Genomic DNA, 22,052 nt, shown 5'->3' with positions numbered 1-22,052 from the left:
TTTTTTTTACATATCTTGCTGTCAGTGACTTAATTACTGTTACAGGTATAAACAACAGGAAAAATAGCAACAACAAAAAGTACTGTGTACTCCATCAAATGAAATCCTTTTGGTGGATGACAAGTTGACGTCACTTCCACTTCTTCATCTTCTCCTAGACTGTTTGGTGGGGTTGTACCTAAACACACACACACACACAAATAAGCTTGTCATATGTCTCGAGATGAGCTTTTAACATTCCTCACGGATCAGTCCTCAGTGTCCTAAAGGGCATCCTGAACAACCAGTTCAAGCAGCCCAAATGAAGCGCTGTAAAACATGGATGATGTTTGAACAGCTTAAAGCAAACAGACTTCCTATAAACCATGTCTGGAAACTTGGTTCAGATTTACCAAAGCAAAAGAAAAAAAAAAAAATGGACTGTTTTCTTAGCGGCAGTCTGTTCTCCGTTACGCATGACTGACTGAGCATGACTCGGTGATCAAACAGCTCAGCCTCGACACACACATATACATACACAGACACACACACAATCAATCTCACCCTCTTTTCCGCTTAGTCAAAGAAAACACGACAGCGCCGGCTTACATCACTGCAGTTACCTCGGCAACCACTTTGACGAACGAATGACAATATCCTGATTGCTCAAAGTGAATCCACAGCAACCCTGTACCATTATTTACAAGTTATTGGTGCTTTGTGCAGTTAATTATAACCTGTATGGACAGAGAGTTTCACATTCATAATAAACAACAACATGTATTGTTTGTTCGTGTGCACACTGCTGTAAGTGACACTGTTGTTATGCTGCTGCTGCTGATAGATTGGTGCGTGCACATAAAGAGAGAGAATCGCTGCAGTAATATGCTTTTAACAGAGCACGTTATGTTACTGTGATGTTGCTGTAGGGCTAACGTTAGCTTGTTAGCTCCTCTGAGGGAGGGACTATGGAGAGATCTGAAAGTTACGGACTGCATCTTTAAAGAGATTGAAAATATAAAGCAGAAAGCTAAATGTTCCCCTGTTCTAAACTTTTTAAACCATGACAAAAAGCTTCAGAAACATCATTACCAGCATTTTACTTTCTGAACCTTGTTTTTCTAGCAGCTAAAAGAAATGTTGAGCAAAAAACATAAACCGGTAAAACATTCAAAAACTAAATCATGTGCATTAGCGTCTCTTAGACTCATCCTTAAATAAAGGCGTTTCGACTGTATCATCCCAAGTGGACCTCCATTGTTGATGTAATAAACATGCTACCTTTAAACTTATGTCCAGATTTGATCAAAACAAATCATGTAAAACATATGAAATTTGCAAATTCATGTCAGATTCAATAAAAACAAGGTGAACGTCACTTTGTGTCTTTGAACAGGAAATGTTTCTCACCTGAAGAGGTCGTTTCCTACAGCTTCCTCGCGCTTTTTCTGAACCTCCTCCTGAAATAAAACAAATGAATTCAAATTTCTCCATCACTGACTTTGTCTCACAGTGATAAACACACCAGAGGAGCGATCGTACCTCAGCGGCGTCTTTGAGCCATTCGTCTAGGTCGGAGTTTTGGCCCCTGCTGTGAACCAGCAGATCAGATTTTCCAATGACGCTTGTGACATTCTGCCGAGCGTTATTCTATAAAGAAAGATAAACTGTTCAAATTGTGTACATAGTTATCTGCTACACTCAAAGGGATGAGGACAATCATCCCCCACTAAACTTTAGGACAGACATAAACAAAAAACCGACCCCCACAACAATAACCAACACATTTTGTGAATGTCAACAGTATCAGGTGATCAAAAGGACTGTATTAATTTAACGTAGGTTCCACCTTGCGAAAACATTTGAAGTTCTTTGTGTTGCTGCTGTCCTGCTTCTGCTTTGGTTTGTTTGGAAGCGGAGCTGTCACCGTCAGCGATCTGAACTCCACCAACACCAACTTCTTAGGAAGGTCTTCGTCGATCTTGGACTCCTGCAAATCAGCACATACTGTATATGATATTCTATCAATTCAGTCAGAAACAAATTACCTCCCACCCGGAAAAATCCTGTAAAATACAAAGACCACTGTTGTAACATCAACTGTGTATTAATATGCTTTTGAACACAGTCGACAAATACGTTTTCTTTTTAATAAAGGCTTTTACAGTAGTTTTAAATTGTTGGATTGCTATCACACTGAACGAGATAAATGTGTGACAGCGGGACTTACCTGGACTTCCTGTTTGATGGGAACTGGCTGGGTATGTGTCTCTTCTTTAGCTTGGTTTTTATCTGCCTGCACAACTTCTAGAGCCTGAGGAATTGAGAGAAGGTTTTAAAGACTTGCAACACATGCTATCTGAGAAGGATTCTCACATAATCATTGGAAAAAGAAATCTCCAGAGTAAAGGTTACCTCAACAAAAGACGCGTCATCATCATCTTCAAATTGTATTGTATTTACACTCGCTTGGGAAGGTTTCTTCCCATTGTTTATTGGGACTGTCACATGATCAGTGGGGTGAGTCTGTTCCATCTTAATATGGACTGGGTTTGGTTCAGATTGCTGCTTGGGCCTCTTTTCTGGTCCAGTTTTCAAATGGACCTGCAGCTGCTGTTTGTTGCCTCCACTTCCTTCTTGGTGGACTCGTTGCTTCTTGTTTGAAGACTCCTCAGTATTCACCTGGTTCTGTTTGAAGGGGCTCTGCGCACTCGGCTCCTCCTCCTTCGACCGATTACCTGAGAGCTGCACCTCAAAGCAGTCCATGTCCTCAGACATGATCGACTCCAGCTCCTCCATATGGATATCCTCCTCCATCACTTTCCTCTTTCTACTCGTGTTGGCTGCAGTTGGAGGCTCTGCTGGTTGTGCAAACAAATCAGATGCAGACCCAAGGTTTGATGTGGTCGACGTTTTTGATGCTTCTGCGTTGATGGATCCAAGAGTCGGCCTCTTTGGTTCAGAGGTGACCGCAGAGAGTTCATCATCCAAAGGCCTTTACAAAAGAGAAAATAAATACAGTTGCAGAGCTGCAGCTACTGAAGCTTTCACTATCGTTTAGGTCTAATAAAACAAATAAATGCTTGTGGGTCTTTAGCATAACTGCTGTTTAAATTGATGTAAACTGACACAAATACTGGTGACATCCCTGTAGCGATAAAAAGAGGGGTTTTTGTACCTTTTTTTGCTGACTGACTGAAAGAAGCTGGTGAGGGTCGATTGTTTCTGAGGGGACGTTTGGGAAGAAGTTTTCAATTTCTGTGGAGACTGTTTATAAAATACAGCCTTTGGGCCTCCATTGGTCTTATGACTGGATGGCTGAGGTCTAATGTTTGAGCTTCCACCACCTGAAAGAAATACCATCATCATCATCATCATCTAATATCTTCATCAAGAGAGCTATTCAAGCATTAACACTGCAAAGAAGTCAGTACAAAATGTTTGGTATATTTGGAGGAGCAAACATTTAAATCCATCTGAAACTAATCCTGAACTGGTAATAGATTATTTTTCTTTTCCTCAAAAAAAAAGAAAACAAAACTGCAGTAGCTCAAATATTTGAACGCGCATTGCATGTTCTCCTTTGATGTATTTTCTTCATTTATATTTTGTGTGTGTGTGTGTGTGCGCGTGAGATTGTCTCTGTTCACACTGCGATGGACCAGTGAAATGTCATCAATGTTTGTTAAAATGCACCCAAAGTAAAAACTGATCAAAATAGTTATTTTGAAATATTAATTACACAGAACAATGAATTGGTAACAATTGTGCAGTATTAAAGAAAACATCCGGAACTATGTGAAGGATTAGAAGAATGTGGAAAATTCTCTCAGATGGTGGTGTATAAAAAAATCCTGATTAAAAAAAATATTGGTTGGCAGTCACTGTGTCCACAGATGAGGTTTTATTTTTCTAAATTTGGCAATTTTTTCAGAGAATTTAATGCGTTAGTAAAAAAACAACAACAAAATAACTGCTTTGTGTGTGGTGCAACACATTTGAAGATATGTTTTATACTTACGTATCACCTTAATGATGTATGAATGTGATATACTTGTATTTAAAGAAAACTTTTTTTTTAAAATAACCATTTCAAGAACACAAGAAGAATCTAAATACATTAATTAAAATGCTAATACAATTTGAGTGCTCAAAAAAACTAACCAATTAATAAGTCACTCAATGATGAGCAAGTACGTAAAATTCCTAACTAGAAAATAGCCGTGGCTGTAGATGTAGATTTGTGTTGTACAGCATTTGATGAGATCATTGTGTGTGATTCATTATGCAGCAGCTACCTGTTAGTGTGGCCTCAGGTTTCTTCTTCTGTGCTCCTGCACTCTGTACGATGTCTATGGATGAACTGATGGTCTCTGACACCACATACTGAGTGTTGCTCCTCTGAACTGTAAAGTGAGATCCACTGAGCTCAGTGCCGTCCTGATTTTGCTTCTTTTCTGGAGTTTCGCCAACTGAAGTCACTCCTTCCATGCGCTGAACTTCACACCTGGTGGAAACGTGACACAACAGTTTGGGTTTCTGAGTCAAGCACGAGAGTGTATAACAGAACAGTTTGTTTTATATCGGCTGAGCTCACCCTTGTGTGGCCTCTGTGTTAACTGCGTAGGCCGTGATGTTCTGAGATGCACCTAGTAACGCAGTCTCATCCACAGCCATGTTCTGTGACAGGGATGCACTCAGGATTCGAGGCTTCACTTCAGGGCCTGACAATGAAAAAAAAGATAGAAAGTGTGAAAATCAGAAATAAAAACATGTAGAATTGTAGAGGTTGCCACCTGTGCTTCCTGCGAGATTGGAAGGATTGCAGTTCCTTTCACACGATGCGTAAATCGCAGCCAAACCAATTTCTGACTCTGTGATGACTCGAAGGCCTTTCCTGTGTCAGTGGGAAGAAAACAGCCACCCTCAGTTACATTTTTGAGCAATTGGACAAAATTGGATGCTTATATGATTTTAAGAAACATTAAAAAAATATCTTCAAACCTTTCAACAATGATCTTGACAGAGTTTGCCCACTCTACAGCTGAGGTGGACAGCGCAGTTTGAGAGCTGCCTGTGGCTAGGTCGACCACACAGCTCTGTGGAGACTCCAGCAGGCTGCGAGGCAGGTGACCCTCCTCCAGCTGCTGGCATCTACCGCCTCCAAAAGCCACTGCTGCACTCAGGCGCTTCAACTGCAAACATGCCACACAAAACTGTTAAATACGCAAGTTCAGTGACACCGAGAAATGACAATTATGTCATTATGTGCTTAGACATTGTGCACCAAAAATAATAACATTTATAAGGTTATGGGTAAACTACAGCTGCATGAGGGGAGTTTGGTAGAGGTGTGGCTGCTAATTAGCATTAACAACCCCTCAAATCCACACCAAACCCATTCATATATTCACATTTTTACACAGCAATGTCGGGGAAGTGACTTTCTAAGACATTTTCTGGGATTTAGTTGAATTTTATCTTTTTTGATGTCCCATTCTACCTCCTAATTGTGCAATACACAGTATTGTTTTTTTAAACAAAATCTACACTCTGCAACGTTACACAAGCATCTCTTCAAATCGTCGGAACTTACAAAACAAACTCAACTCAAAAAAAAAAAGACTAGTTGGGAATATAAGTCTTTGCAGTGTTCGACTATTTTATTTTATTTGTTTATTTGAGTGGGACAGTGTGTATTATTGTACAGCCGAAGTTGTAAATACACTGGATTTAGCTAAATGCTCATTTCCATCCATAGTCCCATGGTGCAGGGAGTAGAAGCAAATATGGAATATAAAAGGCTAAATAACGCCAACAATTGTATTCTTTGATCGAACAAAGTTTTCTGAGACCTAGCAAATCTTACAAATAAACGCAAAAAAAACATTGCACTATGTATTTTTATTGGGAAAGTGCAGCAATACAACATATGGGCAGTAGCATTTGGTCTGTAAGCATTTACAACAAATTAAGTGCTTTTGACCAGCTGGAGTTCCCTTATTAAATGCCTTTATTCAACCTCAATACTCATCAAACGCTCATGCACTTTTTTTATCATTTATCTTGCATGGTCACTTACATAAGTGTGCTATGATTATGACTTTCATATTCCCTTCACCTTTCAGTAGCCATATTGTCACAGCACAACCATGTCGGAAATGAACTGAATAAATAAATAAATAAATACATCAGGCAACAGTTAAAAGCAATAAGCATTGGCTTAATTTATCAAAGTGCATCATTTAGGATCAACTGGTATTTATTGTAATAGATGATTTGGAGAATGACTGAAATATGTTTTACATTCACTGACATGGCTCCAGTAATCATGTAGAGTTTGTATAGCAGATGTGGAGTACCACAGTAGAAAACTATCAAACCTGTTTGGCGCTGAGAAAAATGAAGGTCTTTCCTGTAAAAAGCTGTTTGCGAGCTGGAATCGCTCCAAGGTTTACTTGCTCCTTATTTAAGCTGGGCTCGTCCATTTCAGGGAGGAAGCTTTAAAAACAAGGCAGAAAAACATGACGTTCAAACCTGTGTCGTCCATTAGACTCAGATAGAAAGAAAAGATGCGTGCGTGCGCGCGTGTGTGTGTGTGCGTGTGTGTGCTTAGCAGAGGAAGGTTTTCACCTTTCGGCCTTTGGCGGTGCTGACTTCTGCTGAAGAGTTCTGCTGAGCTCTGAGAAGAACTCTGGCTTCACAATGGGCCGACAGCACAGCAGAGCAGAAATGGTCTGATACATAGAGTCAAGAAAAACATCAGCAAGACTCGGGCGATATGACCAAAAATGTATATCACGGTATTTTTTCAAAATTCTAACGGTTCCAGAGTATTTGTCCAGTGTTTTTTTTTTTTTCATGCATATCAGGTGTTCACAGCATTTTCTACTGGTTGAGAGAGGAATTACTGCAATAGATTGACTTAGGATGGTCTATTTTACTGTCATGATGAGTGAATGTTGTAGAATAATTCCACACTAGTAGTAATACAAGTTTGCAACAGCAGCCAAATGGCTCTTTGCCGCACCAGCTTATCATTAGCATGATTTCTAGCTTTAAATGCTGCATACTCAGTGCTGTGGTTGTTTGTTATGGTGAATAAGGTAGTGTTTTGTTTGCAGCTCCACCGGGACTTATTGCTGAGTTATAGGAATTACAAATTGCGATCATTTGCTCTCTTTTTTTGTGTATTACTGCCGACATGCTAAGCTAACCATGTCTGTGAGTGTTGTTCTCCTGTAGCAGAGGCATGCGCACACAGGCACATGCTCACATGTAGCTTCAGAGCTTACAACTGTGTCTTTCTTATCCATATACACATATGATTTACATCGTAACTAACATCAGAGCGCTACTGTTTACCTTCTTATTTAGAAGTGCAACGCTGAAAAGGGTCCGGTCTGAAACACGGCGCAGCGTAACGTTCTGAAAGTTGTGTAATCAAATACATCGGTACGGCGGTATATTAAAAATTGATATCATAACAAAAATATATGCCGGTGTTCGGTATGAACCGGTACCAGTATGCTGCCCAGCCTTAAGCAAGAGTTTAGGGGAAAATAGAATAGAAGAAGTGGTCTGTCCCAAACCTTGATGGTGACTTTAACAGACGGCATGACTAGATGGGTGCAGTCCTGAGTCCAGTTATTGACCAACTTTCCCCCCAGGGTTAACAACGCCTGAGAAAGCACGGCTTTCCCGTCACCGTTCAAAGAAGATGAGCACACCACCGGCGTCACAAGGTGCATCACACTGTAAAACACACAAAAAAGGGTTTGGGATTAGAACAAAACAAAACACAAGTGTTGTTTGAATCATGTTTTTTCAGAATACCTGAATTTACTGTGAAAAACCCCGAATGTGACCTTGTCTCCTGACTTGAGCTCCACGGGAGCTGTAATCTGCCGACTGTTGACAAATGTTCCATACTTGGACACGTCCTTTACAATCAAGTTATCCTAAAAGTAGAACACAGGAGAGCAAAGCTTGAAACCCACTGGTTAAACACACATCCATGTAACCATTATAGCTTTTAAAAACCCAGTACTTAAAATATTGCTTATATTGATATAAAATGTGTTAAAAAGCAATTATAACAATAATGTATTTTTTTTCCCAAAGTAGTAACATATTTTTAAAATAATTGTAAACCAATTGTAAACCATGCAAAGAGTAAAAAACTAAATAAACAATTATCAAATTGATCTATCTATATTTAAATGACTGAGTCACGGAATCTCAAAATCTGCAGCTACTGTTAAGTGTTTCTTCATTGCATTGACATTTAACTGTAAAAAGTAACAAATTTAAAAAACGCTATCAATGCAATTAGGAAATGCAGGGCCGAATAGGCTGTAAACCAGACATAGGCAACTGGCGGCCCGGGGGCTTCATGCGGCCCTCGGTCTAATTTTGTGCGGCCCCCAAAACAAAATTGTAATTCATGAAGTTGAAAGTTATATGAAGCCCAATATAAAACACAAAACTCCAGAAACACAGAAGATGACAAAAAAATGCGCAAAATATCAACAAAAGTACACAAAATGATAACAAAGACACACTGAACAAAATTACAAAACTACAAAAACAATACACAAAAGGACTTCAAAGACGCACATAATGCCAACAAAAATACACAAAAAGGCAACATAACTTCACCGTATTGACATGAAAATTGACACGGCCGTTTCTGAGAAACAAGGTTTGGGCACAAATTGATGCTGATCATGTTATTCAAGAGGAGCTGTGATTGGGCCACAGTGGAAGAAACAGCTCTTGTTAATGTGCATCTGGTGCAACAGCGCCACCTTCTGGATTTCTCTCATTGCATCTCGATTGGTCTCTTTTTGAACATAATTTTTTACATAGATCTCCATAAATGCACTTCTAACAGAAGATTAAAGGCAGGAAGAACATTCAGCTTCACTGAGCTTCCCTAATAGACTTGCAAATATAAAAAGATGACTCAGAACTTTCATGGCAGTCTATGTTTTAATTTCGTCTCACCTGTGCAGAAACGGAGAGGTGAGCGTGAGCTCTGCTGATGGACTGGTCACTGGGAAGCAGGATGTCACAGTTTTTACGTCCCACCACATACTCCTTGTTGCAGAGAAGGTAGTGAATCTCCCCTAAACCGGAACATGAATAAAGTCAATTAAAAGCAGATCATTGACTACTCTGCAAATACAATTACTTTTGTCTGTAATATGCAAGTCATATAGGTAGGCTAAATAAACAAATATAAATGTATATTCAATAAGATTTGAAAAGGTTTTAAAATTAAAACACATTTTTTATTGAACCTATTTATCGCAGAAAAGCATATGTTAAATACCTAGTAATGATTATTTTATTTTTGTTTTTAAACTGTCCCTTTCAACTGACAAAGGTCGGCTATGATGCCTCGAAGCTAATGCTTAGCATGTCAAACAGTGAGGAGTTTAAATGTTTTTAACAGAGATTGTTTTTTTGAGTAAAGTGATGTGATATCACTGTCCAAATAGTGGCTTGTAAGGTAAAGTAAATGTTATAAATTTGCTGTAGAGCGTGTCTGTGTGTTAATCTAAAGGAGAACTGTCCTCAGTACATTGTATTCTGTACATGGTACCAACACTTTATCATCCCTAAAAGGACCAAAATCCATTTGGAAAAACAGCAAGTGAAAGTCTTTAAATGTTTTTATAAGAAAACTTTGTCATAAATTCTGTGTTTTTACAACAGAGAATTATACAAAGAAATTAAACCCAAGTTGTCAAAGCTGATAACTGGAGTTTCTGAGAAATCTATGTTTATCTATCTTTCTTTTGAAATGCAAAAAAAAAAAATCCCTAACTAGTATTTTACTATGGTCTACTGCCAGTGGTCATTCATTTACAATAATGTATATAAGCCCCGCCTCCGTCCTACAGACCCCTATTCAAAAACGCCGTGATTGTCCAGCCAATAGGCTTCGACTTTCTGTTTCCAAGACTATCAATCAAAGTGAATGCGGAACTGTGCACGGAAACTAGGCCGCGTGACACAACAGCAAACAAGTAAATATGATTTTGGCTCTTACCTCAGAAATGTCCATCGTCAAAAGATCATAGACCTATATCAATGCCACTTTGTTATGTTTCGCGATGCACGTGCAGAAAAGTAGAGGCGTGGCTTCTGGTAGATTAGCAGAGGCACGGGGGAGGAAGTGAGGCTGTTTAGGGCTGCACATTGACACGTTTCTCAGAAACTCCGGATATCAGCTTTAATGCGTGTTGTTTCTGGATAGCATGTTATTTGTTTGTCATGTCTACAAAACTGACACCAGCTTTGTGGCCACACTTTCACAGCAACACGAAGATAGAATCAATGTACTGAAAACTAGGTTTAGCAATGCACACATTTATTTTTTTTTCATTCATTTATTTTCTATAACACGTGGGCAGCTCTATATGTGTCTGTGTGAGACACTTGGAGATTCTGTTTACAACAAATGTTCTATGAGGAAAAAGGTAAGTCTACAAAGTTACTCTAACAGTTTGGGCAATGTCCGAGAAATGGTCATTTTCAATCAAACTACAGCCCACGGTGTATGAAGGTGTTTAAATCATTAATGCGTGTTTACTTTATAGGACAAATATTGTACAAAGATATATGAACTCCTGCAAGCTTACAGATCATGTAAAGTAATTAATACTTTTCGTTATCACAGCCAATCATAAACTAAGCTAACTTTAACTTGCTGACAGAAATAAAACAGCCTAAAAAATGTTACACATATTTACCTCCGGGCTGCTCAGGTGTCAGAATCCACATTTCAAACACTTGAGGTGCTTCTTCACTGTTTTAAGGACTGAATATTTTAATTAAACATAATTTAACAGAAGAAACCACCCGCAATGAGAGAAAGAGCAGGGGAGTCCAGCGCGCCACTATGACGTCATAACTCTGCGCCGAGCCTGTCAGAATAAAAGTTCAGAAGCAGTTTTACTCAGATTGAATGCCTTCGTATATCTACAGTTTAACTGCCTCCAAATAACTTTACCACTTTTTTTTTTTAAATTATTGCTACATTGGAAAACCCAGCAGAATATGCCTATTCTAGACATACCTTTTTCAAATAATTTATTAAATATGCATTGTTCATCTGAGAAACGTTCCTGATAATCGCAATAAAAGTAATATTTTGTATAAATCTAGAGTGACTATAGCTTATTATATTAGAATACATTATTTATTATTTCCATCTCCCAAAAAGTAACACATTATTATGATTTATGAGTTACCAAAACATGGCTAGAAGCCCGTCATATTCGTATGAAAAAGGAAGTAGAGAAAACATACAGTTTTGTATGAGGAAAATGTAAAATAAAAAAACAAAGCCAGATAAGCCAAATATACTGAATTTTATTCATTGAAGTTTAAGAATGAAGCACAATACAATTTAAAACAATAAGATATCGGATCAACATCATGTGAGAAAATTGTAAGGATGATAAATTCATGACCTCAAAAAGTCCAACATAAAATAAAAAAAATAAAAAAAATCCATGATAAATTTGGATCTTTTCATTTTAGCAAATATACATGTACATATACATTTTTTTGGAAGAATGATGTCATCTCAAATCAAAACAAAGGGTCATTGTCAGCTCTCCATGGTTGGCCTGCTGCTGTTCTCAGACGTCCTTGTCCCCAGAGACATGGAAGCTTGTGATTGACTCTCATCACTGCAACACTAGTGCATGAATTAGGATTACGGATGACCTCACACCAGTCTGGATAATCCACAGGTTTAGATCCACTGCAAGAAAAAAACAGTGGTAATGTTTGATAGGGATGTAACGATTCACTCAACTCCCAATACGATTCGATTCACGATACTGGGTTCACGATACGATTCTCTCACGATTTATTTTACAAAATGGAACTGTAGACAAATGATGACTGAAAAATATTCCTTTATTTTTGGGGGGGACAAAAATAGAAAATACTGTATTATTTTCCTTTTTTTTTAATTGTCAAAAGAATCCCTTGATAAACTATTCAAAACAATGCAATTTAACTAAAAATAAATCTTGAATGAAATAAATAAAGGAATAATACAAATGAAGAAGAAGCTTATTAATTTAAATTCTGGTTCTATAGTCGACAATGTAAAACTGCATAATAATTTATTTTTTTTTAAAGTGCAACTGAAAATGTATTTTGTGCCTTAACAATTGGACTTTTAAAGAAAAAAAACCCATCATTGCACTGATTTACATCAGATATTTGTTTGGACCAGCAGAGGGCGCTGGTAACCCAGTGGTCGGTTGGCATGCAGCTAATCTAGCAATGAAGAAGAGATGCTATGCTAGCAGACGGAGCTAATAGAAAAATGTGACTTTTACAGATATTCACGTAATATTACAGATATTCTTTCGGTGCTAAAGGGGCAATGAATCATTTATTAACATGTAACATTAACATGTAAGAGTAGAAGGCGGCCAAAAAGAAAATAGTAGCAGATTCCGCCTGCCGGTACACTGCTGAACAAGAGAAGGGATAATACATAGCGCCCTCTGCTGTTTAAAAACAGTACTGCGATTTAATTTTCAAAGTATCTATGTCAATCGTGATACCTATGAATCGATTTTTAACTGCCTTACGATTAATCGTTACATCCCTAATGTTTGACCATAGTGGTTATACAGTACACTGAGTTTGCTTCTTAGGGATGAGGCATTTCCAAACACACTCACAGGTCACAGCATCCTACTCCAAAAGGCTCCATGCAGACACACTGGTAACAGTCACTGGTGATCCAGCTCTGTCCCATATCAAAGAGCTGGCCCTTGTGTTCACAGCTCCCTAATGAGGAAAACCACAGAAACAGGGAAGAAGTCCATGAATAGCTTTTTATTTAGTGGGTTCTAATAAAGGCAGTGGCTATCCGTACGGTTGCCTTATCAATATACCCACATTCTATCCATACACAGAGTTTAGGTCACATGATAGGTCAGTCATTGGCCAGTTTAGGTGACCAAGACCAAAACTTACCTTAAACCTAACCCTAAAAATTATTGCGATACAGTATTAGATTATATCCTAACCCTAAACTTAATCCTAACCCTAATCCTAAACCAAACCCCAACTCTAACCCTAACCCTAATCCTAACTTTACCCCTAAGACGCTACGTACTTGTACTTTGGTAACCGTACCAATAGCACCGGGGGGGTGTCTGTATGGCAACCATATAAATAGACACTTTCTCTATTACTATTTAGAGCAGGGGTTTTCAACCTTGGGGTTGAGACCCCATGTGAGATCGCCTGGAGTTTAAATGGGGTCACCTGAAATTTCTGAAAAATTCAAATAGATTTTTGAATTTTTTTAATTATTATTATTTATTTATTTTTGATTAAAATAACACAATGTCAAACAGTTGTAGTCTATCCTTTCACTTTGTCAAATATAAATCTTGTTTAACTAAAATGCAGTAAAAAAATAAAAAAAATAAATCTGAGCTGGCACAACTTTTCACTAATCCTGGCCACTCTGTATTTATAACACAGTATAACAAACATGAACAACAACTAATTCTCCTAACTCTAATTAGGAGAAAAAAAATCTTTAAGCTATGTCAAAATGGGTTCACGATCCAAAAAAAGGGAACCACTGATTAAAATACTGAACAACCATTTTGAATTATGTAGTCAATAAAAAATCTGTTAAACAAGCAAAATATGTTCTATATCACAGTATTTTGTGACAATACCGGTAATGCCAAAATCTTTGTTTGGCTAAGGCTACTTTTCTTTTAATGTTGCACATTCTAGGTTTTTTTTTAATTCAACTTCATGAGGTAGCTTCCGAAAATGCATCAATACAAATGATTACATGATAAAGATTACCTTTAGTGTTGAAGACGCATTCACCAGTGCTGTACACAGAGGAGCACGGCACACTGACACTTAGAAACAAGACCAAAGCAACAAGGACTGCTGCAGGGTTGTCCATTTCTGAATAAAATATAAATATACAAAAGTCATTGAATGGAAAACATGAATGCACGTGTGCGGTTGTAGGACTCACCTTATTTTTCTGAGCCTTGTGTTGAAAGCCTGGATTCCTGTTTGTATTCTGCTCCCGTTTTCTCTTCAGTATCAAGAAGATGATTCACTATTCTGCAGGGGTCTGTGTTTTATATTGCACACATTTTTTTGTCATACCCCCACCCCACTCACCCCCACCCCCTGTAAACCTGACACACATCTGCACACGCAAATAAGAATTACCTTTATGACGTCGTACTGTGTGCGCTCTTTGGGGGAACCTTTTGCCCTTATCACTGAATCGTGCCTGTGACACAACGAATAGGACGACCTTCTGTTGGCCTATTGTTAGACATGGAAGCTGCACATGAGAATCAATAGAAACATTTGACATTTACCTCAAAATGCTCAACAAACATGTGACTAAGCACTGTTCAAACAGTCTTTTTCCTGCTGCTAATAATAGAACTAGAAAGTTGTTCCCTCGCTTTGCCCTTTCTTTGCTTGTCATGTTTATAATATCAAACAGAATATATTTTAACGTCTTTTATCTTTTTTTTTTTTTTTTAATTAAATTGTCCATTTAATTAGAAAATGTTGTATCTTATTCCCGTTTATCCGTGAGTTATTTGCGCACTTTTATTTTCAGTTACATGATCCTTGTACAACAAACTGACGCCTGTCATAACAATACAAAACAAACACCAGGAATAAAGTATCCTAAAACTGAACAGGAACCAGGTTTTCAATACTGCACCCTTTAAATACTGAATTTATCAATGCATCAGTTACTGCAACATCATTTACATTGAGTCATCTTGAAAATAATTGGAACTTGAACGTAATTGTATTCATTTAATGAACAGTATATATTTACCCTCATTAAAACTACTGTATATTTGTTGCGTATTGCTGTTAAGTTCACTTCAGTAAGAAGAGGCAGTGATATGGTACTTTGTGGTACTGTACATTTCCTTTTTCTGCAGTGATTTGTTGGAATAAATTAATTATGAGGTCACACACACACACACCTATCTCAGCTCACGGTATAAAAATATTGGAAGTGATTTTTGTTTAAGACTTATGTGTCAAACTCAAGGCCCGGGTGCCAAATACGACCCTTTGGAACATCTAATCCGGCCCGCAGGAGAAAATAAGAGAGAACATAAATCATTGTGTAGATTATCAACTAATTCACTTGTTGAAATCTCAGTGCCTCCAAACACGCACATTCATTAAAAATTCACAATATTTGCAGGGTTTATACGAGATTTTTAAAACTAAAATTGTTGAAGTAGCTCTCAATTTTTCAAAAATCCTACAATTTTCCTTAATTTATTCCACACAATTTCTCCCAATTAAGTAATAATTGTTTTCCCACCTATAATCTGTGGCCCACTTGGTCGGTATTCGGCCCCTGAACTAAATGAGTTTGACACCTCTGGTTTAAGACCAGCTTCAAGAGAGGAGTAAGTTTATTTTGGTGCAGTTTTTAAAGTTACATTTTATACACAAGAAATCTGCCATGTTGGAAATGTATTAATTTCTAACTAAATCATCCATCAGTAGTATCTTTGTATTCATTGTGCTGTAGCAGTACTTCTTCCTCTTACCTTATGCATCACATTCACGCACACGTATTTCTAAACGTCCGGCACGAGTCTGTCAGGATTGTTTGCAGCTTTTTGAACACATTATTTTACAGAACAAATTGCAGAACAGCCAAGAGCTTTACGTCAATGATTATATCAGTTTGTTTCACTAGGTTTCACAGCAAATCCTTTTATAAAGAAACAAATCATTCCTCATGCTTCCATAGATATGCTCACATTATCAAGCGGCTCATATATGTACCTATATTTAGGCTATTATGTCATGAAAATACAATTTGAGGAAGTAACAAATAAAAAACACTCTTAATGGAAGCACAGAGATAGTAGCTAATGCACGCTCGTGTGGCCACTAATGAGTCATGACTCACCCGGGATTGTATTAACAGGCCAATAGGCTTTATTTTTGTGCTAAATGTACATTGTACAACATGTACAACATTGTATAACAACAATAATTCACTTATTTAAGCGTGAATCCTGCAAAAACTAAAGGCAGGAGCTGTAGAGGTCCTTAAAAAGCTATTATCTAGACAGTAAGACCAACGTTGTGATATGTATGAGGCCTTATCATCACTCCAGCTGTCATGAAGACAATCACACGTTTACTCAGGTATGTGAAAAATGGTCTCATCGAGTGGTTGAAAGGCCTCGTGTGAGCATGTGTGCGTGTGATTAAAAAAAAAAGACAAAAACATTTAAGCAGTAAATCTTAATAAGTTTTTTTTTCTTAACTATTTGTGGGAAGTAGAGACATGCAGATAGTGATAATAATCAAACACCCATGTGATTGTTTTGCAGAATTTATTTTAAACAAAAAAAAAAAAATGCAATAATAATCCATACTTACAATACAATTGTACATTTTACCCATCATTTGTCCTTACGCAGGGCTCTGTTAAAGGTCCAGATGTCAGTGCCAGACTCTGTGAGAATATGTCTGATATTTAGTTGACGTGTTGAACAAAAGAACAACCGAATATCAAACATATCACACAGTCTCCAGCGAAACTCAGCGCAGAGATGATCAGACTGGAAAGACCTGTTTCAGAGAAGAAACACAAAAAGCAGTGAGAACAAAAGAAAGAATAACAAAACATAACTTGCCATTAACAGCAGAGAGTTGATCAACCAGTCCGGCATAAAAGTGAGAGATGATGCTGGAATAGTTCTACACACAAGCAAGGAATTATGGGTGATCTTCACTCGAGAAGAGTTCTCAATCTCAGAGAAAATATGTCTAAAAACCACGTAGTAATGTAAAGGCACAACCTACTTACTCAATGTAATCACCCAGGAGTGACGTCTCTGTGTTCAGTCACACCTTGACCAAAGATGTACCAAAGTCTTTTTCTGAGTGCAGTTCAAAAAGTCAGCACACACTGAACCTGTGAGATTTACTTCTGTGTGACACCTTTTATATACACAACCCTGTAAGTTTAGGGGGGATGGAGACCACCTAACACCCACTTTTACAGTAACACACCCACTCGCACAAATGTAGGCGACGTGTAATTAGAGGAATATTGATCAGATGCCGTGGCCTGCAGCCTTTCCTCCCCACATTAGGCTGATCAATAGATGTGATGTCCTGCTGCTGCATGAACTCACACGCACACACACAGGACAGAGTGCATATGCAGAGTCAAATAACTTTCAGTTATTGCCTGTAGGGAGGACACACATGAACCATGACGGTCACACGCCATTGTCCTGTCACTACACTTTGTGTTCGCAACAAATTGTTGGATTCTCTTTCATTTATAAGATATATAAGTGACATATTTTCAATTCAAAACAAATGAATAATGAAGAATGGTGCATCAAAATAGAATAAGTAAGTCAAATCTGAGAATCCCTGAGAAATAAGGCACAGATAAAGTCCAATGATTGGGATAAGAACAATGCAGACACAACCAGTTGAAACCAGTGTAACGATAACAGCCACTTTTTAAATTATACAGCATTATTTTTGATATGAACATTTGTAAAATATCTCTTCAGTATTTGAAGCAGTCAGAAAAAACGTGTTTGTACAGAATGTATTCTTAACAAGATGCAAACCCCTTATTCTGTGTTTAAGTGCTGTCATCCTGTCTTCACCAAAAACAGACGTGACTTTTCATCAGTGACATGTTAGTCAGGTATGAACCCAGAAGGTCTCTCAGATCTATGGACACAGGTCAGATAGTGGAGCCCAGAGCTCACAGTAAACATGGTGAAGCTGTGTTTAATTGTTATGCTGCAAAGTAGTGGAACAAACTGAAGTCAGCATCCAATGGAAACATTTTTAAATCAAAGTTAAAGGCACTCTTTTTCACTACTGCATATGATTAAGAGGGAGATTTTTGGTCATGTTGTTAATGTAATGTGTTTGTTGATGATTTTTAATTATTTTACTGATGATTGTAAATGTTTTTGCTGCCGATTTTAATTTTCTTATTGATTTAAGGCTGTTGAATGTTTTCTGTTGCACTTTTTGATCATGTAAAGCACATGGAGTTGCCTTGAGTATATAATGCAAACATTTGCCTTGCCTTGCCCTGTGAGCCATTAATGAACTATGCTGCAAGAGATTCCGCTGATCTGGTTTAACTTGGTCACTTAAAAATAGCACACATAGATATAATAACTTCACATGCAATCTTTTGTCTGTAGATGTTTGTCTTGGCTGTAATGAACCCACATTTCCAAATGTGGAAAGCTTCTGCACATTTACAGACTCAATAACATTAGATGTGATTTTAGACGAATAAAAAGTGCTTTTATTGGTGCTTATTTTAGTTTATATCTTTAAAAAAAAAAAAAACTGGAAAATTAGCTTACCTCAAATGGGAAGCAAAAAGTATGTAAAGCCTTCATACATAACAGTGTGATAGTTTAAGTATTTTATTATTCATTATTTAATGCTTAGATGTGGGAGTTTGAAAAAGCAATATACATTTTAAAAACATAGAGCCATGCTGTGTCATTGGTAGTTTAGTTAATAATTTTACCATTACTCTCACTGAAATGTGGTGAGATTGAACACGTTATTTCAGAGTCTCTCAAACTAGTCTAAAATCCAAGGTCATGACGACCTCTGGATGTCAAAACACGTTGATGAATTAATCACCTCATCTGTTAGGGAGTGTGGGATCGTACCATGTGTTAATCTCACCCTCTCTTCAGAAAATGTATCAATCACAACATCTTCTGTCTGTGATCATTCATTAGTAGCTTTTCATTCAAAACGAAAATTGCTCATTTATACACATTGACAAACTTTTTCAGATCTTAACAATTACAAAGATGTGCCTAGTATATGCACATTTTTATTCAAATACCTCAAAATATGAAAGAAAAGTGACCAGAAACGAAAAATCTTATCTTTGCTGCAGGTACCATTTTTTATTTATTTGTGATAACGTGTGTGTTTCATTTCGATTTATATTAGTCAATCACAGTGACAGTCCCTCTGTGCTGGATATGCATCCTCGAATGGTTTCCTGCTGACCTTGCTTGCCTATTGGGGCGGAACAATAGTCCTGTGATTGTCTAATTGTGTGCCTGAGGGTTGTTGTTGTTTTTTTTTTTTTAATCTACAACAGATGGAGGGCAATGTGACCGGGAGATGATGGAGCAAATGATTCAAACACGGAATAGAGGAAATGCTATTTTATATTAAACATAGGAGCTGACTAAAAGCCAAATGAAACAACTGCTGCAGGAATTGTAAGAAAAATGTGGTTTGTTGGAAGGAATGTGAAATATTTTGAGGGTTTTCTTTACTCGTCGACCAGTTCAGTCAAACTTATATGAACGTTCTGTGATTTACTACAAATGAAGAATGTTTTGGGAAATCTTAATTCCATGTGTTCAAGGAAAAGAGCAATGCAATCTTTTCTAGAGACAAAATTAAACATAATATCATGAGTTAGGTACAAAACGTCAGGGGTGTAAAGAGTACTGATATATGTATAAAATAAAAAGGTTTGTCAAAATGTACAATTATTTCTTAAACAAAATAACACCAATTAATTCAACTCAAAAAAATTTAAAAAAAAAATCTGACTATAGCTACATTTCTGAACTCTAAAACTGAGAAAATAACCATGCAGCATTCAATGCTGTTTTGGCACTGTGCGTTACGTTTAATCTGATTGGTCGGCTATGATGTGATGCATTTGACTGTTGTCTGGTCATCTCATTTTTTTGTTGTTTCACAATGTCTGTTTGTTTTAAAACAAAAAATAATAATCTACTCAGTAACGGTTGGGTGAAGAAATGTAACAAGTTACTTCACTTCTTTTAAAACATGTTTAAGTACAAGTAAAATTACTGATTTTTGAAATATACTCATAAAAGCAACTCAATTACAGTAACATGGGTACTTGTAATCCATTACTTTCACCTCTGTAGTAAGTGCAGCATAGTGTGTGATGGTTGGCAGTTGTGCCTCACAGATGAGACAGCTCAGGGTTTGATTGACAGTGGAAACATGAGGAAGTTTCTGTGTGTGAGATTGCGTGTTTACAAAACCAAAAACACCTTAAAAATGTAAGTTAATCACTGACTGTGACCCCTCAAAATGTTTCTACTCTAACAGACATTCAATGGTCTTTAGCCTTTTTATTCTATCCAGAATACCTGATCTGTCCATGATGTCCACGCCTACCTATCCTGATCAGAGTCACACAGTAGATCTTATTCCAGTCGACTCTGAATGAAAAGACCCGCAGGGAAACAACTTCTTTACATTTCCACATTCCTGCTGAGAGTACAAAGGTCTGAGAAGCACCAGAGAATAATCAGTGCAAGCTTTGGTCAACCAAAGGAAGAGGGTAATGCTGAGTGGATGTGACAAAGACCCTCTGTGATTGGTCAGAGCTCTCCAACAAACACACACAAGAAGCAGATGAAAGTGTTCACTATCTCCACGTTTTAATTGTTAAAAAGCAACACAACTCCAAAAAGCAGAAGCTTGACAGGATTTTCACCCCCCACCACACACACACTTTTTGTGCATTAGTTTATTTTGTCGCATTTAACATCAACATTTCATTGATGTCAAATATGACTAACTAAATTAGGTCTAAACTCTATGCTAGAACAGAATATTAACAGTTTACAAAGCATTTTACGGATTCATACAAACACAAACCCACAGCCTGACTATTTCTATTTCAGTGCTTAAGAACTGACAGCAGGTAAATTCATTCATTCATGGGAGCAAACATCCTTGTTTATATAACAACCTGTACCACATCTGTCAGTGGGCTATCCCTGACATTAAATAACACAGGTCAGTTCTTAGGAATACATTCTTAAGTGCAATCATTAAAACGTAAACGTCTTCATTTGGATTTCTAAACAGGAAAGTCATCATGCACAGGTTGCTTCCTTTTATTCGTCCCTTATAGCTGAACGGCCTGCTGCACCTTTGCCGCATTTAATTGTGGATTCTGTTCCTTTTGATTAGCTGCCACTGCTGCCACCACCACCGGAGCGCCTTTACACATTTCTCTTTAAAAATAGAATAACAGAGATCAAATTCAAAGTCATTTGCATATCTATGAGTGGACTTTAAAGAATGTGCAGGTCTTACATTCCCTGGTGTCGGCCTGGTTTCAAAAAGTTACACAACGGGCTCCGTCCTTTTAGTTGCGCATTCAACTCATCTGCTTGCTTTATCCACTCCTTCTTCTCCTCTGCATAAGAGTCTGTAAGTATAGTCAGAGCTGGATTATCCTGATAAATAAGTATTTATATCAAATGACAAATGAAATTAAAATGACGCGCGGTGTTGATTTAATGTGGATTTTCCATTAAAGAATAACCAAAACCCCTTTTTTTTTTTTAGCTGAACACATATGTATTTGGGTATGAAGTAGTGCTGTTGATTGATCCTGGTCCAACTCTCAACATTTTAGTAAAAGTATTTCCATTTGGCATATTTTGTTGTAAAATGTCAGTGACTGCCTTCTATGGGTTGAAACAAGGATATTACAATTGATTTTTTTCTGTTGGTTGAGAGCAAGATCATGTGACATTTTGAGACCATCTTGCATCACAAACAAGCACTGTTAGCCCCGCCCCTTTGATAAAAACTAGCACCTGTGGGCTCTACAATCTGTGGTGAGTAGGTTGGATTGAGAGAAGAGTGAAAAAAGAGGTATACTGAGTAGCTAGTTAGCATAGCATAAATATTTCATTGGACATTTTATAGTACAGACTGGGCGTGCCTTAACTACTCCAGGAGCCCCGCCCATAATCAAGGCTTTTTTGAATTTCCCTCCTAGTGGCATGTCAGGAGAAACCCATTTTTTTCTGCTGAATACATATGTATTTGTGTATTAAGTAGTGCTTATTAATCCTAGTCCCACTCTTCACATTTCAGTAAAATTATTTTAATTTTGTCTATTTAGCTGTAAAATGTCAGAGTTACTGGCCACCAAGGGTTGAACG

General features: G+C 37.5%; 2 protein-coding genes across 2 annotated transcripts; both read right to left on the bottom strand.

The window, feature by feature from the left end:
• Positions 1-7: 7 nt before the first annotated feature.
• On the bottom strand, positions 8-10,894 carry nbn (nibrin). Its single transcript, XM_028471351.1, has 17 exons — positions 10,743-10,894; positions 8,989-9,110; positions 7,816-7,940; positions 7,572-7,734; positions 6,613-6,716; positions 6,363-6,480; positions 4,984-5,174; positions 4,776-4,876; positions 4,577-4,703; positions 4,278-4,486; positions 3,158-3,326; positions 2,395-2,974; positions 2,210-2,293; positions 1,829-1,969; positions 1,522-1,629; positions 1,390-1,439; positions 8-178 (listed from the first exon to the last, which is right to left on the bottom strand). Exons 1-17 carry the CDS (start codon positions 10,771-10,773, stop codon positions 145-147), a joined length of 2,457 nt encoding a protein of 818 aa, XP_028327152.1. The 5' UTR covers positions 10,774-10,894; the 3' UTR covers positions 8-144.
• A 692-nt stretch (positions 10,895-11,586) lies between these two features.
• Positions 11,587-14,165, bottom strand: LOC114478417 (prostate-associated microseminoprotein-like). Its single transcript, XM_028471494.1, has 4 exons — positions 14,036-14,165; positions 13,855-13,962; positions 12,702-12,810; positions 11,587-11,761 (listed from the first exon to the last, which is right to left on the bottom strand). The coding sequence occupies exons 2-4, from the start codon at positions 13,958-13,960 to the stop codon at positions 11,587-11,589; spliced, it is 390 nt and encodes a 129-aa protein (XP_028327295.1). The 5' UTR covers positions 13,961-13,962; positions 14,036-14,165.
• Between the last annotated feature and the right edge of the window lie 7,887 nt (positions 14,166-22,052).

Source organism: Gouania willdenowi, chromosome 16, assembly GCF_900634775.1.
Source record: "Gouania willdenowi chromosome 16, fGouWil2.1, whole genome shotgun sequence".
Lineage (NCBI taxonomy): Eukaryota > Metazoa > Chordata > Actinopteri > Blenniiformes > Gobiesocidae > Gouania > Gouania willdenowi.
This window is presented reverse-complemented; position numbering and strand designations above follow the sequence as displayed.